General features: G+C 40.4%; 1 protein-coding gene and 1 long non-coding RNA gene across 3 annotated transcripts in view; one reads left to right on the top strand and one right to left on the bottom strand.

The window, feature by feature from the left end:
* Window positions 1–2592: 2592 nt before the first annotated feature.
* LOC146763663 (uncharacterized) lies at window positions 2593–9725 on the bottom strand. Its single transcript, XR_014951446.1, has 4 exons — window positions 8953–9725; window positions 4490–4535; window positions 4212–4324; window positions 2593–4022 (listed from the first exon to the last, which is right to left on the bottom strand). It is a non-coding gene; the product is annotated as an uncharacterized LOC146763663 (long non-coding RNA).
* PTAR1 (protein prenyltransferase alpha subunit repeat containing 1) overlaps window positions 9623–27913 on the top strand; it is a 35336-nt gene continuing 17045 nt past the window's right edge. For both annotated transcript variants that reach the window (XM_021549790.4, XM_021549789.4), the window contains exons 1-4: window positions 9623–9781; window positions 13261–13430; window positions 20118–20184; window positions 24967–25071. In XM_021549790.4, coding sequence (XP_021405465.1) covers window positions 9696–9781; window positions 13261–13430; window positions 20118–20184; window positions 24967–25071 — 428 coding nt within the window. In that variant the 5' untranslated portion in view covers window positions 9623–9695. The remainder of the gene's footprint in view (window positions 9782–13260; window positions 13431–20117; window positions 20185–24966; window positions 25072–27913) is intronic.

Here is a 27913-nt window from a genome sequence, read left to right as displayed (position 1 = left end):
TTCCCCTCTCTGTTAAAATCTTCAGCTAGACCCAGGAGCCAGCTTGAAAGCAGAAAGAAATTAGTGCGTGAGACGGCGGAAAAGTGCACGCAACTCCTCAGGAAATCAACTCGGTTCACCTGTAGAACAAGGATCCCAGACTTGCTTTCCTGGTGACTCAGCACCCACAAGTCCTCTGCTGGTGGACAGCACAGTCCAGTCTTTCAAGGAGCTTTACCCTGGGCTCCTCACACTTCAGAAGCTGAGCGTGGCGTTTCAATATCAATGCAATTGATGCAAGGCCCAGCACTATCTTCAAATTCTCTTGCTGAAACACTGCAGTAGTTACCCAGAAGGATTGCCTCCATTGGAAAGCATCTCATTTTCCCCATTTCCAAGTCCGCTCACATCAACCAGCGAATTGTAGGGCTTTAGAGAAGGAGGAATGACACGGTAGCATGGAAAGCCCAGTGCAGGCCCTCAGGCCCCCTTGAGCAGGGCGCTTTGGTGCCCCAGAGGTTCAAGAGAGGGAAGTGTAAGGAAGACGTGCCCTTTCGACCCTCCTTTACTCCTCAGCACCAAGTGACCGCCAGGAAACGGGGGACAGCCAGGCCAGGTCTCTCATCCTGACCCAGCGTGAGGGGCAGCTGGCACGGAGGGACACAATGGCACGGGGGGAAACATCTCTGCCAGGCAGGTGGGGCAGTGTGGGGCAGCTGTCGGGGAAGGTGTGTGGGGCAGGCCAGGGCCACTCTGGCAAGGGGGAGAGCCTTGGGGCGCTCGGAAGCAGCGCAAAGCCGTGAACGGGAGAGCCCGTCCGCAGCGCACAGCTTGGAAGGCACTGACCAGCTTAGGCACAGCGTGACACGCAAGGGAACACTCCAGGGCTCTGGGGGGTTTAGAGGTTTTATTGCCAGTCGTGCTGAAAGCAAGAGCTGGAACAGAGCATCTCCTGGTTACTTCACCATCTTCATCTTCCTCAATCTGTCCTCCAGGTGGCCAGTTCAGGCAGACAACTCGTGGGACATGCCTGCTCCAGATCTGCTCAATCCCACATTCTTCTTGGATAGCTCAATTCTTCTGATGACAATTCATTCATTTCTCCTTAAGGGATAATTCTGAGCTTCCCTACATCAACACTACTCTACTCTTTTCTAAACAATGCCTCATGAATGAAGCTTTCTATGGTCTCTAGTCCTAACTAAAGACAGCTAAGCTCAGAAAACCTCAAAACATTACATTTCCTATCTACAGCAGAGCTCCTCATAAAACTCAGGGGATGGCTGAAGCTCTGCCTATGCACGATCCATCCCCATTTCCCTCCCCTGAGCTGGCAGGGCACGAGGGCCTCCTCAGGCGCAGGCGTCTGCACGCCAGTTTTCCTGCACTTGCTTTCCCCACTTGCGGTAAGCAAAGCTGCTTACCTCAGTGTGATCTCTGGGCCTCTGCAAGGGACTGTCCAGCTTAGCTAGAGCATGGCAAGGAAGGGAGTCTTCCAACGCTCTGCCTATGTCAGAGTTTTATTGCCACTCTGGCTGAAACAAAGTGTCCCCTCACTACTTCTGCATCTTTATCATTCTGCCATGCAGCTGGCCTGATCAGGCTGACAGCTTGTAGCGCCTGCACAGTGCACTTCTGCTGCATCACAGCTGTTCCTCTCACAGCTTAATTCTGATTATGACAATTCATTCTTTTCTACTTAAAAGATAGCTCAGAACTTACCTAAATTAACACATTCTAAGCTAAACTATCCTCTACTATCTAAGCTATCTAGATTCTATAGTCCTTTGAAGTCACTCCCTCAATTTCCTAAATTTTTAAAAGTTAATCTTTTCAGGAAAAAAAAAAAACCAACAACGGTTTAAATTGAACCCAGCTTAACTAAGAAAATTCCAAAACCATTACATTCCCTATCTACAGCACAGGCCCTTATTAAAAAGTCAGGGGATGGCTGAATCTCTGCCCAAACACAACACATCCCCTTGCCCCTGCTCGGAGCTGGCACGGCACAAGGGCCTCCTCAGGCGCAAGCGTCTCCTCTCCAGTCTTCCAGCACTTGCTTGGCTGAGGTGACCAGAGCAGCCAGGCTGGAGGCTGGCTCGCCTGAGGTCACAAACGGGTGCTGCCCGGAAGAAAAACCAAAAAGAAGGGAACCCCCGTTACTTTCCACGAGCACATCCTCACGGGCCCAAGCAGGACTCCTTGGCTGCCCAAAAGACACACCAAGAGGACCGAGGGCAGCACATTCCCCATGGGCCTTCCTCTCCTGGAAGCTGCCTCACCCACGCAGCCCACACTCCTCTTGATCCCTGGATGCAGGTGTCCTCAGCTGGCAGGGCTTTTTGCCCCTTTGCTTTTTCTCACCTGCAGGAGTTCCTGGGCAGACCAGCGCCTGTCCTCGTCTGCCTGCAGGCAGCAGCGCAGAAAGTCACGCAGGAGAGCCGAGTGGTGCCTGGGGTTCTGCAGTTTCGGGGGCCCGTTCATTTCTATCAGTTCAAAAACCTACAACACATGGATGGAAGAGGACACTCTAGCTGCTCCTTTCCTAGCCACAACAGCTCTCTCCACACAGAGCCCCCTTTCTAAGCTGCACTTTACCCTGACACGGGCCATCCTCTCGTAAGGAGCTTCCCCTTCCACCATTTCCAGCCCCATGATCCCCAGGGACCAGATGTCCACTTTGGGGCCGTAGGCTTCTCCTCTCACCACTTCCGGGGCCATCCAGCTGGGAGTGCCCACTCTGGAGCTGCGCTTGCTGCGCTCAGGGCTGAGCTGAGCGCAGAGGCCAAAGTCAGCTGAGGAGAAAAACAAAGCCTGTCAAAGCCAGCCACCGCTGCCAAACCGGCCTAAAGGATGGCCCACTCCAAGCCTGCCAAGGCCATGCCCAGTCTAGCTGAAAAGGCAGCTGAGCTTGCCTTCCCCGTGGCTGGAGCCAGGGAAATAGGGCATTGGCCATTTCAGAAACACCCTCACGATTCACGCGCTGGCTGAGCAGCGCTTCTGGGGAAGTGGCAGTCACCAAAAAGCAGCCCCACAGCACACGCGGGGAACGCTGCCCCTGAGCAGGGGCGATACCCACCCAGCTTGACAGATCCGTCCATGCCCACGAGAACGTTGCCGCTCTTGATGTCCCTGTGGATGACTTGGCGGGAATGAAGGAAATGCAGTCCTTGCAGGCACTGAGAGAGAAAGGAGGGAAGGAAAGTTAACATTCAGCATCTGATTTGATCCCAGAAGAAAGGAAAGGGCTCCAAGAGGTTGACAGCTTTCTCAGGGAATTGTGAAGGAGGGAGCACTAGCACGGCGCTGTCAAGAGCAAGAGCTTGCTGCTTCAACACTCTTAGAAGTGCTTTGCATATTTCAAAGCGAAGGCATCTGAGCTCACACGAGTCCATCCTGCCATTGGTACCAAGCACGTGACCTTTGGCTGGCAAGCAGCATGGCAACGATTACATTGGAAGCCCTGTGGCAGCAGAGGAGGAAGCAGCACATTAGACCTGTTTCAGAATCCCTCGCCATCTGGGCTGCAATGCCGTGCTTTGAAGCTGAGGACATCCCCTTCGCCCTCGGCTTGAAATTCAGCCACCCGCATGCGGGCTTAGAACATCAAGGAATGTCGGACAGACGGACAGGCTCCAGACAAACATTCAGAGGCAAAGCTGAGAGGAGCAAACCAGGAAATGAAACAAGTGAGTGTGCACGAGCGCCAGAGGACGGACAGCATGGAAGAGTGCAAGAACAGAGCCTAAGGCATGCGGGGACTCCAGCAGGCAGTTCCCTTCAGATTAATGCTCTTTCTTCTGCTCTGTGTCGTGAGAGCAGCGCCAAAAGAAAGCCGGGGCCAAGAAATCTCTGCTCTCCTTAACCACCAGCTGACAAGAACCATCCTGGGCAGGCCAGGGGAAGCACAAGCGGGACGCCTCACCTCCCGACAGACGGCGCCTATCTCTCCTTCCTCCAGGTACACTGCCCTGAGCACATCGAACAACGTGCCGCCGTCCATGAACTCCATCACCAGCCAGAGCTCCGCATCCACCAGGTAGCTGAAAGAAGGAAACCACGGCATGGAGAGAGAGGAATGGGCACAGCTCAGGCACCCCAGGGCCTGACCCAGGCTTTTGCAACTGCTCTCCAAGCTACACATGCCAGAAGAGATTACTGAACGCCAGCTGCAAACTCCTCCTGTGCACATGCAGATGTCTAAAGCTACATAGACGTGAGAATACCCCAACCTGTCTAAGTAGCTGACAATATTGGGATTCCTGCTGTCCCTCATCACCAGGATTTCATTGACAGCCAGCTCCTCAGACATCTTCTCCTGAAGAGACATTATCTTGATGGCCACCTAAAGAGACATTGGCAACCATTAACTTGAGAAGTCGCTCCCTGCACGAGACCTCAAGGAACACGGAGCGAGCGCTCGTGCCATGACACAGCGAGCTGTGCCAAACTGCCCTGTTGCCAGACAGCAGAGCTTAGGGAGAAACTGCCGCGGGTATGGACACTTTACCTGTTGTCCTGTGCTGGTGTCCAGGGCTTTATACACTGCTCCAAATCTGGAAAATGAGAAAGCATTCTCAGAAGTAATATAAGGTGGCATTTAGGAGTAAGCAGATACATTGAAATTATCCTAAACAGGACACAAAATATGGTCATTTCCAAATAGAATCATTCTGTACTTACTTACAACATGAATGAAAATGAAATATTTAAAAACATTATTTCTCTTAATCACTCCTGGATGATTTTAAGGAAAATCCTGCTGAAACTGCATTTTTAACGGGAACGAATTTTAACATGATTTTGCTGATATGGAAGTTGTAAAGAAATCTCAATATAATCCTAGCTAACATTGGACTAGCAGTGTGCATTTATCATTAAAGCTAGGTTTTTTTCCTTTCAGAAAATTTAAATAACAGAAAAATAAATTACTTTTTCAACAGGAGGAAAAGATAGGTGTCACACACAATAATTGGTAATGCATGATTTGCTCATTGAGTGCATATGACCAACAATTGCTGCTTAAAGCCTATCTCAGTCTTCAGGCTCTGTAGGTGTACTCAAACCATTCAATATTATACATACAAAAGTATTGCTGGAACTTCTCTCAGTCATGCAGGTCTTATGGAAATATAGAGTTGGTTTCTAAGAAAAAATTTTATATCAGTTAACGTGTTGGGAATGTTCACAATATTAAACATTATTTCTTTAAAAAAGTAGATTTTTTATTAATTTAAAATATTTTCCTTTCAAGAGAATGAGGAATTCAGTATGTGTTAAATTATTTCTTCTTGGCATCTCAACTGCATTTTTTTTTTCTAAATAAGAAAAGAATTTGAAGAAACACAGAAAAATTATATCCACAAATTATGTCCATTATACTCAAAGTGTAAAGCATATGGAGTGTTTCTCAGAAATGTTTTATCTAAAAATATTCAGCACATTTTAGAGTGAGGCGTGCTTCCATTCCTTATATCTTTCATGCATTGGAGGACCATGTTTGCACTGTCTGTCAGTGATGCTGTTTCCACGAAGCCCACTGATGCTCATTGACCATATAATGAACAAAGCCACACCACACTCCCTACACTGGTAACCAACCTTTACCATAAAATATAATTTACTGCAGTAAAACCATTACATTAGAATATTACATTTTGATGCAATAACAATATACAATGAATTTTTCACATGAACCTTGGAGCTTCCTTGGAGCAAAGCCAGAAGCACCTGACCACGTCTGAAGACTTCTGTAACAGGGTTGCAGGACAAATGCACAGAGGAGCCAGCTCTCCCTGTCCTAGGGAGGCCACACCTCTATTCCTGAGCCCAGTTCTCAGCCCCTCAGTTCAGGAAGGACATTGTGGAGTTCTTGGAGACTTTCTTTTGGAGTGTATCCAGAGAAGGGCAATGGAGCTGGGGAAGGGTGTGGAGCATGATTTCTGTGAGGAGCAGCTGAGGGAGCTGGGAGTGTTTAGGCTGGAGAAAAGGAGACTTAAGGGGACACCTTATTTCTCCGTACAGCTGCCTAAAAGGATGTTGTAGCTAGGTGGGGGTTGTTCTCTTTTTCCAGGCAACAGGATGAGAAGAAATAGCCTTAAAACTACACCCGAGGGGGGGTCAGGTTGGATACCAGGAAGAATTTCTTCACTGGAGTAACACTGAGACATTGGAATGGGCTGCCCAAATAGGTGATGGAGTCACTACTCCTGGAGGAGTAATTCCTTGAACCCTCCAGGACATGGCACTTATGCTATGGTTTATTGGACACGGTGGTGTTTGGTCAGAGGTTAGACTCAGTGATTTTGAACATCTTTTCCATCCACAATGATTCCATAACTCTGAGTCAATAAGGTGTGTTTAACCAAATATCATATTCAACAATGACTGAACAGCAGTCATACCACCTACTATTTACTGCATGACAAATAACTGGCTTGCCTACAATACAGTTTTAGACCTTTTTGTATCATCCCCCATTGTAGACATCAAATGCTGGGTAAGGCAATCTGTCACTCTTGTGAGGTAATCCTGAGAAACATCCCTGCCTGAGAGATCTCAGTGCAGAAGAGCTCAGTGGGCTCTGGTGGCTGTAGACACTTGTAGGTGAGAAGTGACAGCCTTGCAGCCAAACACCCCTTTGGTGTGTGTGCAGGTATAAAAGTTAGCAATGCTTCTTTCCACCCAGTTCCAGACCAGACAAGGTACTGCAGTTCTGGCTCAGGCGCTAGTCCCCAGTAAGATGTGACTTCCCACAAGCCGGCTGGGTTTGCACATCAGGACTGATTTCAGCCTGGCCTGTTTGTCAGCATGGCCTGAACCAAAAGACTGTTAGCTCAGTCACCATGGGTGCACTGTCGCTAACAGCAGCAATCTTTCTGTCTGCTAACCCAAGAAGCAAACCCAGGCACAACTAGGTATACAACCATACACACACCCACCACATTCTCTGATGTTAAAGAACCATCACTGAAAAATCTGAAGACTTATGCTTTTCATGATAGGAAAAAATGTGCTGCGACTCCTGCATTTGTACCATGACTGTCAAAATTTCAAACAATCTTTGTAATAAATAGAAAAGCAAGGATAGTGATGATACACTTTCACGCTTGTTGGCCATGTAACATGATCTGCTTAGAAAAATATTAGGCCATGGGAAATAACTAATGTGATGTGCCCATTTCCCCATGCAATTGTTTTCACTCTCACAATAGAGGGACAACTAGTACCAGCTGTGAGACATTTTCACAAAAAATATAGCACTGAAATCAATTGCATTAAACTCAGTTGGACTTGTCTATAAAGCTTTAACAAAGTAACATGGTTGGGGGGCACAGAAACAAGCCTTATTACCCATTTTCTGAAGGTGGCCATGAACAAATTTACGACTACATTTCACACTTGGTGAACTGGATCTAAATTGCGACATTTTAACCTTTTAGGCATTTATTAAGGCAATTTTAATGCACTAGGAGTTTGTTATATCACTTTAGGTAGTTAGAAAGACATATTATTCTGTACCTATGAGAGAAAAATTCCTTAAGCAAATAGTTTCCAGTACTTTTGAGACTGCCTCAGATGACATAGAAATGGATTACTCAGGGAAATTTCTGCATGTAACAGAAAGATAATTCCTGACTATTTAATTACAGTCTATTTTCTACAGTTTATACCCTATGTGAAATGTAACAAAAGAGTATTTTCTGAAATAAATTATTATCATTTCCCCAAAATTACAGCAAGTAAGCATTCTTGGCTGACAATTCAATAATCACACCCAGAAGCTACTATAAAGTATCATGTGCAATATTAACACCAATGCCCACCTTAAAAGCTTTGATAACATATATAATTGCTAAAATGTACAATTAAAATAATTATAATTTATTACGACATTTAAATAAGAATAGCAATTTCATATTCATTCCTCTTCAAAAGGTATGCATGAAGTCATAGACAGTATATTGTCAGTTGATTGCACAATTCCAAATAACTACTTTTGCAACTTTTAAGTACATTAATAGTTTTGTATCAATTTTCAGTACTTTAAGAACTTTGCATTTGTTATGGTTGACTTTTGCTTGTACCCAATACTAAAACGAAAAAACCACCAAAACCCCAATCCATCACAAACACAAGAATTCAACTTTTAATCCACAGAGTATTTTTGTCATGATTAATGACATCTGAAAGTTGTTTAATTTAGGTATAATTCACCAAAAACTCTTAAAAGAATTCCAACAACAAAAACCCAACTCAAACCAACCTCACAGCTAGAACCTTTTCAGTCACTGTATTCCCAGACTGAAGAAATTGCACAGGACAAAGTGAGCAGGCAGTGAGTCAGAAAAGGTATACTGTCCATCACATAAAACCAACTTAGTCCCTTCCCACAAGGTAAAACTGCAAAAATTAAAAATTCAGGGTTATGCTGAACACAGTAATCTAAGCTATTTTGAAAAAACTAGTTTGTATTTTTCAGCTAAAAATATATCCTAATAGTCACTAAGTGTTGCAACACTTTTCCTCATATTTGTATTTTTGCCTATTTGACATCCAGAATGTATCAGTTTGTTTCAACAATTTTAGACACTACAATTACAAAAACAGTGTCTATACATTCTACAAAGTGAATGAAAACCTGGAACAGCACAGACAAATTCCCTGAAGCCAACATTATTTAGTCTAACTTTTTCCACTTAATATATTGGCTATTAAGAAGGCCCCATAAAATGTCCCATCTGCCATTTTATTTTATTTTATTTTTTAAGGAGAATATAGACCCAGAAGGGTCTACTAGGCCTCTTGGGGGGAAGGTGGGGGGGAAGACAATGATGAAGCAGATGATGATGACCTTGCAAGCTTTCAAATTAGAGACATATCAACTATGCACGGTTAATGCTTTGTAAATACATTATACACAATTTCTTATGACAAGCAAATACATAAGTTACAGTCCAGAATTACAGTCACCTCTTCACATTCCGCCTTGAAGAGAAGCGCTCCCATGTCTGCTGGCAGTCAAGAGAAGCTGTACACACAACCCTTATCTCTCAAAGCTGCGCAGCCCAGCACGATCCCCGACACAGCAAAAAGGACTGCATTAACTCAGGATGTAACTAGCACTGGGAGCTCCAGAGACAGTGGCTTGTCTGTCTCGAGCCTTTTAGGAAGAGCCACACACTAAAAATGGCGTTGAAAAACACTGATTCACAGTATAAAACAACAAATTACGAAATCACACCCTGTACACATATAAGCAATAGAAATACACTATTGCATATGATATTAATGCTTATGCTCAGCAAAACCAATACTGCATGGAAAATACAAACTCTTCAGCACCTGTTTTCTTTTCGCTTTTAAAAAAATCTCTGTACAAGGGAAACTTCTGAGCGGCAATGCTATTATTTAGAAGGGGAGGCAATAAGGATAGAGCTGTAAGCCTTATCAACCCTCTTGGAAAAAAGGAGTGATCCCATGGCATGCCTGGAAACAACTGTACCACGATGCAGCTCACTTCCTTCATGCAAGAAGGGATATAAATACTCATACAAAGACACAAACCCTACTTTTCTGTAATATGAATTAAGATGCCTCGTCCCCCACACGACCCAAAATAAAACCACGCCCGAGCACCGGGCGCACCGGCCCCGCCCCGCGCCCGGCCGTGCGCGCTGCCCCGGAAGCGCTCCCGCCGCGCCGCCTGCGGGAACATGGCCGAGTCGGCGGAGGAGGTGGCGGTGCTGGTGCAGCGGGTGGTGAAGGACATCCGCAACGCCTTCCAGCGGAACCCACACATGTGAGTGCGGCCGCGGCGGGCGGCGCGCAGCGAGCGCTGCCCGCGCTCCGGCCGTGCGCGCTCCGCGGCCGGGCGGGCGGGCTGCGGGTCCCGGCGGGGCGGCCCGGGCCGGGCCCAAGGTCACGCCGTGAGCGGCCGCGGGGACCGCCCGGGTCTCCTCCGGCTCCGGGCGGCTGCGGTGGCACCCGCGCCTCCTTGGGGCAGGGCGCCGTGTCCCTGTTCTGGGCGCTCTCCTGCCGCCGCGGCTTCCCCTGGGCTCGCTCCGGGAGCTGGAGCCCTGGCGGCCGCAGCCCAGCGGCCACAACCGCCCCGCCGGTGAAAGGCACCGAGCCACGGAAACCAGCGAGGGGTCCGCAGTCTGGAACCGACGATACATTTTCAGAGAAAAGTTGCTAATGATGTCTCTCCGAACTCGGTGCTTGGCAGTGTTGAACTCGTCGCTCAGTCGGGATGGGGCTGAGCCTGCCCGCAGATGGGCCAGCCCTTCCGAGCCCCACAGCTGGAGCAGAACACTGCTGCTGGTGGGAGCAAAGCTTAGGATTGAAGACTCCTGAATTGCACCTTTGCACCAACAGAGCGGTGTGGTGGATGCCACGTTCAAATCCGTATCTCTTGGTAGATGTGCTACTGCTTTTCGTTGTGCTTTGATTTGAAGAAGACAGAATGACTACGAAAATGCAAACCACAGTAATTGTTATGACAATCAGATTTCTCCAGCAATATGGGGGCAGATGCTGTGTTTTATTTTTCAGTGTTGTTGACTAGCCTTGAACCCTGTTTTAAGGGCCTCCTATACTTCTGTTTTGCAGTGTGTATTTCCCCTGCCTTTAAGACACAAACTAGGGAAGTATCTTTCAATCTATATGCAAGCTCCATGTTGGTTATGGCAAATAAGGTAGCACATATGAGTAACAATTTCATAATTTAAATGAGGTGTATGTATGTCATCTGGAAACTGCAGTCTCTGAGGTCGTGGCTTATTAATCTGTTTCAGAAAGTGATAAGCTAATGAAAATATGGCATATGAAAATTTTATGTCACTTAATTTATCCCTTTCCTCAACAAGAAAAGATTAGAATAAACACCCTCATGTTTCTCTAAATGTAGTAAGCAATTTGGGTGGGCGGCCAGGTTTTAAAATGCAGCATATGGATGCTGTTTAAATAAGGCTGTGTTTTGCATTGAAGCTTCATTTTTAGGATGTAAAGTGTAATGCACTGCAAATGGCCACTATGTATGAATGAATGTTCTGATTTTTTCATAGTTCCCACTCCTGTGCTGGGATTCTTTATTGGTAGCAAACTTGGAGATGGTGTTTTTGAAGAATTTGCTGCTATTGTAATTTCCTTTCATAGATGCATCTCAGAGGTGAAAGTAAGCTGCAAGAGTGCATGCTGAGACTGATGCACTGTGATGACATACTTCAAGTGAAAAAGCACAAGCTGCTGCTACCTTATCCCTTGAAGGAGAAAAAGTAACAATCTTGTCTGCTAGATTTGTGAAGTGGTTGAAAATACTTGAAATGGGACTCTGCAGGCCAGTGTACGCTGTGGGCCCTTTACAGTTCTGCCTCTGTGCCTCAGGAGCACCAGGCTGTATCTGTGCTGGCCAGGTCTTTTCATGTATTTTCATCTTGTCTTCTGCTGCTGGCCAGCTGCAGTTCCTGACAGGTGATATCCTGAATTCAACATGTTACAGATCCAGGTTTGAACTATTTTACATGGGAACTGCCTAGCTTCACTGAAAATAGGGAATCTGATACATGCATGATGTTCCTGTTCACTTACCATACTTTTGTCCCTTACCTCTTTTTCAGCATTTATTGACCCTTGTCAATGGCTGCTTGTACACATACCCACTTGTCAGCTTTGTGCAAACTCTACCTGTCTGTCATTTTGGTGTGTTCAAAGCAGTATTGTGAAAATTAGCTCGCCCAAGTTAGACTTCTTCCATTTGGTAATAAGTAAAGGTGTGGATGTTTGTTTTGTGTTTTGTTTTTTTTTTCCCCTCTGCTTGCTGTTTACCTTTGGTATACTGTTTGTGAGTTACAGCTGGTAAGTTCCTATGGTAATTCAGAGAGTTAATTAGCCAAGCAGTACCTGACTCTGTCTTCGTTGCTTTTGGAGACTCATGTTCCTTTATGCAAGGCCAGGTAACATTTTGCCAAGGACTGGGTTTAGCGTTAGTAGAAGAAAGACCCAGCAATACAAACTTCAGGCTATTAAGATACTGTGTTGAAAAAGCAGACTGGAATGTCATTTTAGGTTTAATCTTGCTTCTCGAGGAGTGTAGCTTGTGTTAAATAGAGCAACACAGATAAGGATCTTGGTTTGATACCCATTTCTTGCTTTTAGTGGGGTAGAGGAATGCTTTTTTCTTTCTTTTTTCTTCTCTCTCTTCTCAGCTGACTGGGAAGCTAAAGGGACCTGTGTGTGTGTTTGGAGACAGAGCTACGTGATTTGCAAGTGTTTTACCTTGATTTCACATTACCTGTGTTTTTTGCAGCTTGTGACATATGTTGTCGATGTATGGAAGATCAAATCTGTCTTCTGAATAAGCAAATACATTCTTAAAAAAGCACACTGTGTCACTTTTTATTACCTCAGTAATACTCCAGTGAGGACACAGAAACTAAATCAGCATATTCAGAGTACCCAGTAACAAATTTTATTTAAGATAATTGAGTTGGGGTTTAAGAGCTGACACTTGCTGTGTATCTGTAAGTCTTGTATTAAGAAGACTTAAGATGGAGAATTTGTTTTCTGAGATCACAAGAGATCTTTTTTATCATGTGTGAAATATAAGGATATTTCCTCTTTAGCAGCAGTTTTTTCCATTGAATGGGAGTTGGTGGAGAAATGCTGCATAATCAAAATAAAATAATGTTGCTTTATGTCTAAACAAGTGTGAATCCTTGATAAGTTATGTTTATTTCTGTTTGTCACTGTTGTTTTAAAGGCTTACATTTCTTGTACAGAGTTGTCATCTGTCAGACTCTGTGTCTCAAATCTTCTCCCTGTTGATCATCCTGCCTTGCATAGCACAATTAAAATTGGGACATGTGGAAGTGAGCATATTCTTCTCTGTGAGTCTTAGTTTCAGAGCACCTGCTGCAGGGTATACCTGGGTAGCTTTTGGTCAGTCAGGTGCCTGTACTAGATAGCATGTTCTCTTTCTATTGCTGAAGCAGCAGTTACGGCTCGGTCACGTATTTATTTATTTAGGGGTGCTCGTTGATTAAGCTGAGTTAAACTGATTGGATAATAGTCTAAAAACAGAAAAAATGGGGCCTTCATCATTTCAGATCTTTGTGAAAATCAAATAAAACTTTTCCTTTTACAGATTTCAGCAAAGACGAGAAAAAAAGATGATGGAATGTTTGGTTGGGAAGCATTGCCAACCGTTGCATTTCTGTATTGAGAAAAATAATTGTCACCTACTTGAAATAAGCTTAATTATTTTTATCTCTGTTTTTTAAGAGATGAAATTGGATTAATACCCTGCCCTGAGGCCAGATATAACCGGAGCCCTATTGTCCTAGTAGAAAACAAGCTTGGTGTGGAGAGCTGGTGTGTGAAGTTTCTTTTGCCGTATGTCCACAATAAACTTCTCCTCTACAGACAGAGAAAACAGTGGCTGAACAAGGATGGTAAGTTCTGAGTTGAAGAAGAGTATATGATGTGATCTTTAGTGCATATTTTTTATTTATCCTAAAATAATTTAGTTTCGAAAAGAGCTTTAAGATCAGAGTCCAGCCATAAACCTGACACTGCCAAATCCAGCACTAAACCATGTTCCTAAGTGCTGTGTTTACATTACTTCCAAAATACCTCCAGGGATGGTGACTCTACCACTTCCTGGACAACCTGTTTCAATCTTGACAATGCTTTCAGTGAGGAAATCTTTCCTCATATATAACCTAAACTTCTCCCGGTGCAGCCTGAGACCATTTTCTCTCATCCTGTTGTTTGTTACCTGTGAAGAGAGACTGACATTCACCTTGCTACAACCTTCTTTTATGTAGTTTTAGAGAACAATAATGTTCTCCCAAGCCTCCTTTTCTCCAGGCTAAACACCTCCAGTTCCCTCATCTCCTCTTTATAAGACTTGAGCTCCATTTGCCCTTCTCTGGGCTCACTCCAGCACCTTGATGTTTCAATGAGTACATGGAGATGGTCACTGATGTGGTCCTGCTGGCCACACCATTGTGATCCAAGCCAAGATGCCCTTGGCCTTCTTGACAACCTGGGGACACTGCTGGCTCATGTCCAGCTGGTTCTGGCTAGCACCCCCTGGGTCCTTTTCCACCAAGCATCTTTCCTGCAAGTCTGTGGTGTTGCAAGGTGTTGTTGTGACCCAGGGGCAGGACCAGTGAGAACCTCTTACAATGGCCTCGACTCATTGATCCAGCTTGTCCAGATCCCCCTGCAGAGCCTTCGTTCCCTCCAGTAGATCACTCCCACCCTCAGACGTGTAATCCCCAAACTGACTGAGGGTGTGCTCAATGCCCTTGTCTGGGTCATTTACCCTTCTTAATGCCAGTTTAACCTGTTCTGGAAGAAATGATGGTTACTGAGGAGAGCAGGCTTTGGATTGTGCCTCTTAACTTGAATGAGTTTAAGGTCATTTGAAAATAACACTTCTTTCTGTCTTGCCCAAACTGGAAAGGTTAGAGACAGACAAGTTCAATGAGTTATTTGAGGAAGTGATGTTAGTTGATATAGAAGGAATTTTCTCCTGTTTTCCTGAGTCAAAGGAAAATGTGGTGATGTATATCTACTGTAAGAAATGAGTACAGTGTGTTTCTGATGCAGAGGTACCAGAAATTATAAGTCCCTACAGCTTGATAATTGTAAAGTTTTATTTCCTTTCTCATTTCTTTGTTTTGGTTTTTAGTTTAACTTGCATGAAAAAATTGTTCATGTATGTTCTTTAAAAAAATTCAAAATAAAGAATTATGAACAGGTGTGACGTAGGAGGTACTTAACTGCTTATAAGGTGTCCTGATCAGAGTAAGAATGAAAAAGAATAACTAGTTGATGAAACAAGTTTTTTATTTCTTGTTGCAATATCTTCTAAGTAGCAGTTGGAATAAATAATGTTCTTATGCTGGGCTTCTCAGTGTCTTATTTCTACTGTTTTTTTTGTTTTGTTTTGTTTTCTTTTAGAGACTTCTTTCCAGTATCTTTTACCTACTATGGTATTTTTCATATCCTGTTGAAGAGCACCCTGTGACCACTCACAGAGTTCAGATCTTTAGTATCTCACATGCAACTGGATTTCAGTTTTGGACTGTTACCATATTTTATTTTTTTTTCTGTTTACTTGTAACTACCTGTCCATAAAGCACTGTCTGTGTCCGTTTTGCTTCAGCATATATGGGATTGTCTTCCCTTCCTGAAGCATACCAAACAGCCACCATTCATTCAGTTGTGTTAATTGCAACTATAGCAAAGCAAATCTCCCTGGCTGCTTTATGAAATAGAGAGTTAAAGAATTACGTTTTAAATAGTGGGATGCTAGCATACATCTGGTGCAGACTCTAGCACATAGTCATGACTAACATGGTGTTACAGGTGTACTACTTGGTGTTACTGCTAGGTAAGTTTTTAGAGTAGGTCAGTGTAGATCAGACGATTATATATGGCCAGTAACATTTCTCCTTTGATATCTACTTTTCTTTAGTGTTTTATGGCTGTATTCTGTTTCACTTTAAGTGGACGAGGCCAGATGTGCACTGGTGCTTATTAAAGTGTAGTGTATGGCACAGTCAGGTGGTGTTGGTCAGGTCTATAAATGTGCACTTGAGCTTCTTTTGCCTTTGGAGATGATACAGAGAAAGAAGATTGAGGTCTTTAGTGGATCTTGGAGTGGGAGCATCCTTAAGGCAGAGAGCGTTGTATGCTTTTGTGTTATCTGCCTGATGGTGGGGTCTAGATTTGCTAAAAACATTTTGATTTCTTATTAGAAACTTACGGATATATAATGCAAGCATTTTGGAAATGGCAGACAAGATCATGACAAGGGGGAATCCATTCTCCTAGCAACACAGAGTCTTCCAGTGCTAGCTGTAAACCTTGAGTGATGTTACAGTAACAGCGCACTGGCTTGATCCTTAAAAGTAATTATCCTTCAAAAGAGTAGCTTAAAGAAGTTGAAGTATTTTCAAGTGTTGCTGGGTATGACAGACACATTAATTGTGTTTTATTTTTGTTTAACAGATTGTTTGTGTCACTGTGTTTCCCACACTCCTCCTAGAGGGTTGATGTCATGTGGACTATAAAAATTTTACGTTGCCCTTTATTTTTTTATTTTAACATAATTTATTTTCTTGAATATTTTTTCTCATAACAGACATCTTTAAAAGACTCTACTACTGGGTGTGTATTGCTAACATAAGTAACTTCCATTTCTTCTTGGTCTTTGTGGTTTATGGTTGGACCTGTTAAGACCAGGATGTTTTTGATCACTGCCACCAACCAGCTGCTGATTTATTCAGTTCTCATTAAAACTGGTGATTGTGATATGCCAAATTTGGAATTTGTAATGCAGACGATTACAAAATTCAATGAACAGAACTTTAATACAGGGAATATAATTAATGTTGGCTAAGACATAGCTAAATACAAACGTAAGCATTTAAGGAGTTGAACCTACTAGCACAGGCAAGCTTAGCAACACCAGTGGTTGTCATTTCAGTGCTTTTGGAGGTCTGAGGTAGGAGTTTTTGATGTATATTATTATTACGCTTCAGATCTTCAGCAGGAAGGCTTCATTTTGGTCTCAAGTGTTACTGTAACATCTAACCATTGAAATTTCTATGCAGAGAAAATCTTCTTGTTTCAAGCCAAACTACAAACATTGAGGTTTATGTCATGTTTTTGGGTGTCTGAAGACAGCTGATAGCTATTACCTGTGTGCTGGCACCCTGCTCTAATCACAGCAGTGCAGGTGCTTTGTTGTGATGCTGTCACATCTGCCAATGCCACTGGGATTGTGTCTGCAGGCCTCTGCTTCCCTCAGGTGAAACCTTGCACAACCCTTCCTCTCAAAATACAGCTTAGAGCACTCTGTCAGTGAATACTGCAGTAGCATGGATTTTAGACTAGTGCCTGCAACTTGTTTGGCTTTCTTTTGAAAATGAAACTGAAACTGAAAATGAAACATTCTGATTTTTCTTTTCATTTACAAATGTTCAAATGTTCTTCAGTTTCAAATGTGTGAGAAGAGGTGGTCTGCAGCATTTTCATGTCTGCTGAAGTTTTCTGTAACCACTGTAAAACACAGTCAGGTCCTTCATGTTCAAACCCTCTTTGTAATGGAGTTTAGTATATTTTAACATAATTGGGTTTCACATTTGATAATAGGTTTGAGCAGAAACTGAGCTGCAGTGGTGGAGAGAATTAAAAGTGTATGCTTGGAATTTGTCAGGGTAGTTGTTGTCTTTTGCATCTAGTAAAGAAATAGATTTGTCTATTACTGCTTCAGAAGTAAATTGTATATTCTGTTGAAGCTTGTTATAATCAGTGATTGCAGATGTAGTTTCTACTCACCTCTTCTGTTTTGAGTCACTGTAAGCCATTAAAATAGAACAGCTGATTCAAGTGTCTGATTTCAAGTGTCAAGTGCTGATTCAAGTGTCTGCTTTCAGTGTCTGGTATTTTTTCCGACAGGATCCTGGAAGGAGGTACTTTATAGTCATTCATTGATAAGCTAGTGACACAGATGTTTAGTTACAATTTCATTTGGATACATGGAATCCAGAATCATGACTGCTCCCCCTGCTATTATTTGAGTTTAGAAATCTAGATTTTACAATATGTTCTTATTCTTTCTTCAGTATTTTTTAAATTTATGCATGCATAGTATTTATACTTAACATTATACTTAACATTATACTTAACATAAAGTACCAAAATCATCAATCTCAACATGATTTTGAGAAATTGTTACAAACCACTCACAGAATATCTAAAAAACTGGATACAGCCATATTTAAAGGTGAGCTAAAACCATATTGTTTTATTAATCCTTTTGCAGCTGGGGAGACTTTAATAGGCAGAAGGACGTGTTCAGTGTGAGCACCTATAATGCAGTAGTTTGCCTGAAACATATCTAGTAGAAAGTAATTTTAAATTGTAAATAATAGATGCTGGGTTTTGTTACTAGCACAGGGGGAATAGTTAGCAAGTACTGTCATTGTGTGCCAGATCCATCATAAGGCTTCCTAATAAAAAGTGGCTCAGAGATTACTAAATTGTGCCATTTTTGTATTGTAAAGTGGCCTCAAGGTTACTAAGTTGTCATGTAACATCTCTGGCTCAGAATCCACACTTCATGATTCTTCATCTGTTACTTACATCAAAGAACATTGACATGAAAGAATTGGGTTTTACTTGGAGATTTTCCTTTTTATCTGCATCTTTCCTTTGATAATATTCAGGATGAAGTGAACCTCTGTGATGGGAAAATGGACAAATGCAAACAAGTTCTGTTTAAGTTGGACTTGACTGAGTGCTGTCACAGACCTTTGAGATTACCAGAATGGTCATTTTAACTGGAAATCATGACTAAACAAGCTGTGTTGTTCTAAGTTGACTTTGAAAAGCTTTTATGAGAAGTAATCAAAATACTGAAATAGGCTATAATAACCTTTTGCTTGATGTTCATATAACATGTACAGTGGTAGTACCTAATAATTACTAAAACCCTTGTTGTAGATATAATGGAAAATGTACATAAAACAATCACAGATCACAATTTTAACTATACCTCCATATAAAAATTATGCTTTGGTAAATGTTCCAAACTAATTTCTGAATGTAAAATTGAAATAGTAGCCACAAAACATTTAGCAGATGTTTAATTTTATGTATGTTTGATTTCGTGTATATGAGTAATCTTTGGATTACTTAAGAATTGGGATAGTCAGTTGCATAAACTTAAATGGGTATTTAAATACTTTGCTGGTTCAGGAATTGAGTAAACCAAGGAATTATATTTGTACAATATGTAGGAAGAATATGCATTTTTTCACATATGAAATATACTTATTCCAGGCAGCAAAGAGAGATTTAACTTGTGAAAATAGAATGTTAAGTTCATTCCTTAAGACACTTTTCAAAACATTACAGCTTAGTGCAAAGTCAACAGTACACTAAAGAATTCCCACAACACCCCCCCCATCACCCCTTGCATTATACGGTAGCTTGGCCTGTTCCTTCCTCTTAAGAAGATAATGGAAAACAGAATTTCTTTGTTGGACATAAATGATCAATCAGACATACAGTAATATATGAAGGTATTTCACTTTTAGATCTACTTAAATATTGACTCTTATTTCAAAGATACGTGAAGCCAAGTCCTTTTGCGTTTTTAATTAATTTATGTATCATTACTGTGGAATTTGGTAACAGTTCATGTTACTGTCATATTGACTGCACTAACCAGAGATCAGTTTCCATGAGATACCATCCTTTTCTTTCTACTTCAAGGAATGAAGTACTTCTTATTTGCTGGAAATCACCTGAAGTATGATCTAATTAGTAAGTTAAATGCAGGGCGATTAGGAGAGAATGTAGCCAAATTTAATTTACAGTAAAAGCTTGTATAGTCACATTCCAGTTTTATGACATAGTTAAAAGTATGTGTAATACATACAGCTACAGGATACACTGCTTCAATGTAGGGATGCAAGCAAATATTTTGGTTTTTACTTTGGGTTTTTTATTGAATTAGTCTTAAAACTTCATTCTGAAGTGCTTCACAATGTATTTAAAGTGTTTTCTGTACAGTTTAATAGGGAGTACTTGTGTAATCCTCATTCATAGCTGTGGTGTTTTATTTTTCAGCTACAGTTTTTTTTAATAGTATGTGTATTTTTTGTAACAGTATGATATATGGTGGCCATCTGCAGCTCAGACTTGTTCTAAAATAGTAGAGTATATTTTTACTTTTCTCTAGTATTTTAAAAGCTTTGGATTTTCTTTGAAGTATTCTCTGCTTCTCATATATAGTTTGTGTGGTTAAGATTATTGAATACTCAAGGACTTTATATTATGACTTTTCCTTGTTGAGGGCATAGTCAGTTCATTATTTTAAATAATGAAAAGTGAGGATGTGGCAGATCTTGCTCACTCTTAAATTAACTGTTAATTAATTAATGCTCTCTCATTTCTGGAATAAGAGCAGTATTTTATAGAGGTACAGCAGCCCATAGCAGAGAGACTTTGAGGAATGACAGGGAGAAAGGGTCTGCAGAGAGATCAGTGCTGTGTGCAAATCATTACTAATATCTCTTGTTAATTACTTAATGTCTCTTGTTCCATTGTTTTAGAGCTGATAGATATCACGTGTACCCTGCTACTGCTGAACCCCGACTTCACCACTGCTTGGAATGTGAGGTATGTTGCACTCAGAAAATGCCATCAAAAGAGCTGGGCCTTACATGAGTCAACTGAAAGTTTTGTTTCACATAGTTGTTAGTTATGCAGCAAGAACTTGTCAGCTAAGAAGTGTTGAAAGAATGTTAAAAATCTTCTTTCCTATATGTTGCACATAGTTTGAGACTGCTCTTTTTTGGTTTTTGTTGGGTTGGTTGGTTTGTTTGGGGGTTTTTGGTAGGGTGGTTTTGTTTTGTTTTGTTTTGGTTTTTTTATTGCAGGCTGATGATTATAGTGCTGCATATGAAGGTGTTTGCACCACATTTTCCGGGTGTATAAGACCCACTGAACTACCATTCCTCTTTCCTTCTGCAGTTAATGAGGGTAGTGCTTGGCTGATATCTGCTGTGCGTATTCACTGTTACCATTTTTACCTGTCTTTGAGTTCTTTTGAGATTCCAGCTCAGTTTTCTGCCATTACCAGTGCAGGCTATCAAGGCTCAGTAGATACACTGCAAGAGAGGGGGAGAAGGTGTCTACCCTTTATTTCAAACACACTTCCCCCCTCCCCTTTCCTTTCTTGTACCTGCTGGGTTTAGCATAGCTTCATCATTGCTCAAGCTTCAGAACTTGTCCAGGAGTCATAATGGAGGAGGAGCAGGAATTTACTTCATTGCTCTTCAGGAGGTGCAGAAACAACAGTTCTTTACAGCTATTCTGTAAGTTGCAGAGTTGGAGGAATATTCTCTTTATGTTGCTAAGGTAAGACTGGAGACAGTCGATAAAAGCTATAGTTTCAGGAGGGCTGGAGGGCTGACAAAAGTATGATAGTCTGTAGGAGTGCATTAATGGAAAACAGGAATTCTGTAGTTATGGTGCTCTATTGCAGGTGGTGCATAACAAAATGACCTAGAAAGATAATGGCTGCATCTAGCTGTCAGCCTTACTTAGGGCGAATTCAGCTTTTTCTTTTTTGTTCTTTTGCTGCTGATACAGTTCTGAAGGATTCTGCTGTGTTCTGTATCTTTCTATCTCTCAGGTCTAAAAAATGAATGTGATAGCAAAGGGTTTAATATCATGAAAATGTATAAGTTGAGTAGCTTTGAAGTGTTAAAATGGAATTAGGAGCTTGTATAAGTACTAAAGCTGCTACAGTAATCTCATATTACTGTACTTAAAATTGATTTTTGGTTTATGTTTTGCAGAAATTTTTTTATTGCACATGCATTCATCCTTATCAGTCTGGCATTTTTTGTACCTGACAGCTGAAAGAGTTAGCTTTTATGTGCATGAGAAGAGTAGTTCAAAGTTGTAAGTGGAATTAAAAATGCTGAGGAATATGGAGAAGATTGTTTCTCTTTTATGATGTTTATGATTTACCAAAACATAAAAATTACTGCAGAAGTTGGCCTTACTCCCCAAATTGTTGACTAATGATGTACCAGTCAGTCTGTCTTTGAAGGTCTCTTCAGCATCTAGAGAGATCTTGTTACACAAACCAGTCAGCATCTGTGGAGATTACCAGTGAACCCATTCTAGAAAGGAAATGCTTTGCTGAATCTGACCCTTTGTTGTTCTAGGTTTCTGCTGGGAGTTCGCTCTTTTGAAGGGGAGGCACTTTAGTTATGTTGACATATATTTCAGCTTCTCTGTGAAATTACACATCAAGCTAGCCAGATGTTTGGCATAATCAGTCACAGAGTAGAGGACTGACTGTGTTCTGTATGGATTCTAGTGATAAATCCTTATCCTGAGATAGTCAGAGCTGAGAACTAATTGTATGAGACTTGCACTCTGTTTGCAGAACATTATGGATTTGTTGTGGGATGATTGTTTCCTTGTTGCCCAGACTATGTTTGTCATGCCAGGTTCATCTTGCATTCTCCATACACTAATTCACTGCTTTATTTTGAGGGGGGAAAAAAGCATTATAGATTCTTAAGTAGCCTTAAGTAGTTGTTTACTGAATAGCAGCCCTGCACACAGTGTGTTTGTTGTATATTCTTTATTGACTTTTTCATTATAGGCAGGGATAATCCCTTTTTCATATGTTGAATTCTCCTGAAAGCTTCAGAGATTGTGGTTGACTCAGTAGCACTGAACTTGAAGATAGAGGAAGAGAGAGAAAAGGAAATCCCTTCCTAGGAAAGGACACAGCACTTTGCAGAGCCCAGTCAGAAGACTTGAATGGTATTGTGGAAGACAAGTGGGCATTTCAGCTCAGCTGGCAGTCATAGGAAATCATATCGGATTAATGAGGCACAGGAGAACTTTACAGATGTTATCTAGGCCAACTATGAGCAGTTGGTATGCCTTGACTTTGTAACTATTCTGAACAGTTGTAATGTGCCTACTACATATATTTGTTGTTTATTTATTTGTTTAAATTAGAAGTGACTGGAAAGTTACAGAAGGGCAGGGGCTATAACCTAAACCCTGAGACCTGAGCAAGAGGTAATTATATGGCAGAGAAAGACTGGCTATAGAGTAGGTGTGTCACTTCCTAGGAGCTGAGAGAGAAACCCCTGTTATACTAAATGGGATAAGAGATATCTCCAGTTAATCCTAAATCAGTTATCCTGTGTTTTTAGAAGTTGAAGTCTTGCAAGTTAAAATTACCAAAATCTTCATGGGGTGATTGTAAAGGAATTTTCATAAATGCCTTTAGTCTTCCTGTTATACTTCCTGGCATATACAGTTGATGAAAAGGCATTAGGTAACAAGATGCTCTGAAAAGTCCTGTTTTGCTTTCAGATATAGATTACTTCAAAGGTGTTAGCATAAGCCAGGTAAAAATGATTCCAGATGATCTTTTATGGGAGCTATAATCCTTAAGGCTGAAACATCTATGATCCACATGGCAAGAAAGTGAGCTAGAATTTATATATCCCAAGTTGGATGTTAGCTGAAAGAGCTTAGAAGAGGTTTATGTGGGAGCATATGGTACTTCAGTTCTACTAGTGCTTGCAGTCTTTTGTGAATGGGAGAATCTCTCATTTGAAAATCATTACAGCTAAAACCAGCTTTTCTACTGCAGCAGTGAAGATAAATCTTATCTGTACTGTTCCTCAATTTTGCAAAAGAGGAATCTTAAGACTGTGTTAGTGTGAGGCTGTTTACTTAATGTCAATGTTTCAATATAGAAAGAGCACTTTCTTCACTGAAAGTTTAGGTTTTGGGAGGTAGGTGGCCTGGTAGTCTAAATCTTTGTTAAATATGTACATGTATTTGTTTTAAGTATCAGACTGATCTAAGCTGTATTTTCATTGTGTGTGTGGTAAGTAATTTTTATGAAAATGTCACTTTTGTACTGCAGTAATGAGGTAGTTGTTCCACTTACTCTGGTGCTGACCCTGAATCTCTCTTTTGTCTGCTTTCCAAATTTGAGTGCATTAGCACAGAATGGTCCGATCAGTCTGCCACTTCTGGTTGGTATATCTGAACTACCTGTTAAAAACCATCTAAAAGCATCCAATCTGAAGCATGTTGGACCTTGGTTGAAATAAAAACAGATGCCCCAGTAGCTATCAGAAGAAAAACTTTTATAAGGATTCATTCCATAAGGATACATCCCCCACTCTTATTCAAATTTAAATAATACTTGCTCACTCTTAGTGTTGCAACCATTAGCTTCTGATTGTGCTTATAAGTTTCAATTACAGCAGCACAAAGCCAAAGTACCAGGTGGAGTCAGTTTCCTGCTAAAAATTACAACTCAGACAGAAAATATGTACTCTCAGAAAGGAAATATGTTAATTTGTTTGTGAGACATGGGGCATAACTTTGTTTTCTGCATCAGACTGCAGAACTGCAGAGTTTTGCCTTCTTATGTGATAGCGGATCTTACCAGATTCTATTTCTTCCCCTCCTACTGGGGTCTTTTGATCAGAGAGTTGATTATCTGGTCCTCACTTAATACAGCTATTCCTATCATTATGATGAATCAGAAATTATTAGCCAAAATTCAAACCCATGCCAAAATTGCTTCTGCTTCTTGTACTCTCAGTTTCAGTTTTCCCAGAACCTGTGACTTCTGCAGGTTCTGGGAAATGTGTATTTTCTTTCTGCAGATTGTAACTTTGGAACTTACTGTATCTTTACTTCAAAGCTGCTACCTACTAGATTGGAGAATAGGATATGAAGACTAATGTCCTTGGAGGAACCAGTGATGGGGTGATGTCTACAAACATGCTCAGGACAGGCAATAAGAGTTATAAAGCTAGAAAGAAGAGGGTGAGGGGCAAGAAATTCTGTGCAAAGAAGGTGAGAAAGCAAAGTACAGATTTTCATTTTGCTCTGTCTGTGGGAGGTACTCTAGGAAGGGTTGTTGGATGAGCACTAACAGAATATTTCCCTTTTTAAAATAAATATAGGGAACCTTGACACTGTATCTTGAATAGTATTTAAAAACTAAAAGTAAGTATGGAGGAGTGCTATGTGTAAGAGTATTTCCAGATGTACACAGATATTTCCAGATGTGATCCAAGGGCTTAATTTCAAGAAGGGATGTTTGTTCATATATGTAACCCTACAAGTAGTTGACTCAGTGATTTCTGGGTAGGTTTGAAAACTAATGGGTTGTATGTATTCAAATTAAGATAAAGTTCTTTGTGCACATATGTATAGTACATATGTATGTATAATAGAATGGATTCATGCACTAAGGGTCTTTTAAACTCTTGTAGTTTGACAGTGAAATTCTGTTATGATACAAAGGAAATGCCATGCAATTTGTTATTAGGATTTGTGTTCTGTTTTCAGATTACTACTTTTATTCACACAGATTTATTTTATCTTTTGTAGGAAAGAATTAATACTGTCTGGCACTTTAAATCCACTTAAAGATTTGCATCTTGGAAAACTGGCATTAACCAAGTTTCCAAAGAGTCCAGAAACATGGATTCATAGGTTGGTATCCTTTGCTTTCTATTGCCTCTTGAAACATTTTTCATAGTTTTTTGTTTGTTTGTTTGTTTTTGTGTGTTTTTTTTGTTGTTTTTTTTTTTTTTTTTGTTCTTGGGTTAAGGAGAGTTGTAGATGCAGGAGAACATCTAGAAATATATCTTTGAATATTCTTTGAACCAGTCATTGCAAAATACTGTGCTTTGGCTTTTGAAGCTACCTGTCTATATTCTATACTTAGAACTGAAATCATATGTACCTTTTCTGCTGCATACTTTTTAAATAAACTTCAGAGGGGGGATAAATTCCCTTAGAGGTTTATCATGTCTTGCAGCACCTAAAATCCTCAACCTGAAAACTCTGATTCCATAATTGTAAGTATTTCAGCACTGTAGATTTCTCCTTTCCCTCAAATTTACTACTGTATTGTTTGTCTACATTTCAGAAAGTGAAGCTTCTATTAAAGCCAGCTTTTGTTAAATGAAGCTGTTTTTTTTTTCCATTTCAATACTGGTCTTTTTGGTTTGGTGAATTAATTTTTATTATTTCTAACTTGAACTAAATAATTCAGTCATCATTACTGGGTATTAGAATAATGGATCACATGTTTGGAAAATAGAGTTACTCAAATGCACAAGCCTAGCCATCTCAGTCATGACTGACCATAAAAAGCCTTCAGCAGAGCCAAGTGAAGCATGGATCCATTGCAAAGCTTTAAAACAAAAAAACAAAAAAAAAATGTGTACACATTTTATCTTTTTTCATGATAGAAATAAAAAGCTAGGTCAACCTTTTATAGACAGCCCTAAAGAGATTTAATTGTGACATATTATGAAGCAGTTTGCAATGTCTGTGTTTACAGCTGCCCTAATGCTGGATGTGTTAAAGTTGATACTGCATTAGGGACTTCATGCTCTAGAAAGAACACAACAAAACTTACTGACTACATGAGAATTTTTGGAAATGAAAGTTGTTGGTAAACTCTTGTTTGTCAGTGCATGCACAAGCTTAAAAGTCTCAAGGTAAACCTAGTAAGCAATGCCTGGAATATTCCAAGGTGTTTCATTGATACAGCAACAACAATGAACTTCTGCAGCATTGACTTTTAATTTTGATGTTCAACTTCTTTTCATCATCCTCATGCTACAGATTTGTGCTTCTTGATAGCTTTGAAGCCAAAGTATGTAGTTACAATGCGGGAAAAAAATCCTGCAGTTTGTCATAGTTTACCTTTTCTACATGGTAGCTAACACACAAAAAATAAGAATTTTTTTTTACATGTTAATACTTCTGAACCTGGTACCATCAATATCATTATGATGATCAGTATGTTTTTATCAAATAAGTCAGAATGTTAGGTTATTTATATTTATTTACATTTTAGAAATAATATAAAATTATGTGTATAATTCCCATGCAAATTTAAATTAGGAGTATTTTGATAGTGTCATGATTTGTTTTTCTTTCTCTTACTTGCCTACATCAGAAAACTATATTTGAGGGTGATTGCACAAATGTTTGGCTTGGATTTGGATATGCTGACCAAAATTCATACATGCTAGAAAATAAGATTTGCAAAAATACTTCTCTGCATCAGCATAATGATTAATTTTGGGTTTCCTATTCCTCCATGGTATTAAATCTCAGAAGATGCAAAAATCTATAATGGGGCTACGAATAAAATGAAAATTCAATAACCAAATTGCTTTTTCTTGTGTATGGGAGACACACTCACTGAAGATACCAAATACCTGCCATTCACTTTGTCACATGACCTCCTGCTGTATATTTTGGGAGTTTAGCTATATCTTGTGCATGTACATATACTGTGCAGTTGTCACTTAACAATCTTTGTTTGTTTGTTTGTAGTCATTCCAGAATTGTATGAGCAGTAGCAACATGCAAAAGTAAAAGTGACTCCAAATTAATTGGAGTAAAATTAATGCAGGAAATTTTACATAAAAACCAAATAATACCATGATATTCAACGGGTTCCAGAAATAGATTTTAAATCTTCTGAGGTTGTGATTGAGCTGTCTAGAAAGGAACTTGAATTTAATTTTATAAATTTTTTGATGTTGTAGTCACAGAGACCATAAAGTCTGTATTTTTTCACTCTCCCCTGCACATGTAATTTATCATATTTCCTTGGTTTGTAAAGCAAAATCATTTTAAGAAACTGAAATAATTACAGAGGTGAAATATTTTATCTTCATGGTTTTACTCAGATAATGATGTTAATGAAATAATACATATCTCTTGTTAAAAGAGTGACTGTGCTTATTGAGTTTTTTTAATTTTCCATTTCTTGCATAGCTGTGGACTGAAGTAAAAAATACAAAAGGTGATGTTTGGATCAAAGGCACTTTTAAAAATTCAAAGTTAAGTCTTCAAAATTATTACATTTCATAAAATACTGTTACACAACAGTCAAATCATGGTTTGCTTAGCTGTACATCTTTATTTAGAACAAACAGTGTATAGGAGGAAAGTGTTCATACACTGCTTGTAACTTTCTTCTGAGAAACACAGTTTAAAATTGCATTCTTATAAATTGTCTTTAATATTGTCTTCCAATACTTTGTCCTTTTTTTGATAACTGAGTGAAAAAGATACAATGTAGATAAAATCCACGAGTGGTCAAGCATATTATGCATGTCTTCAAAGGAGAGAAAAGGCAGATGAGTTAACAATATTTTTAATACGTGGTTAACTCTTTTTATATATGTATATATATATATGTAGATATCTAATTTTATATATGGCTTGCAAAATAGAAGTCTCTGTTTCAAATAAGTTAATTTATTACTTTTATTGTAAATATTGATTTATTTTAACTTGGAGTTAA

The sequence above is a fragment of the Lonchura striata genome, chromosome Z, assembly GCF_050655825.1.
Source record: "Lonchura striata isolate lonStrDom1 chromosome Z, ASM5065582v1, whole genome shotgun sequence".
In the NCBI taxonomy this organism is placed as follows: domain Eukaryota; kingdom Metazoa; phylum Chordata; class Aves; order Passeriformes; family Estrildidae; genus Lonchura; species Lonchura striata.
The sequence above is the reverse complement of the archived record's forward strand: the minus strand, read 5'-3'. Positions and strand labels throughout refer to the sequence as shown.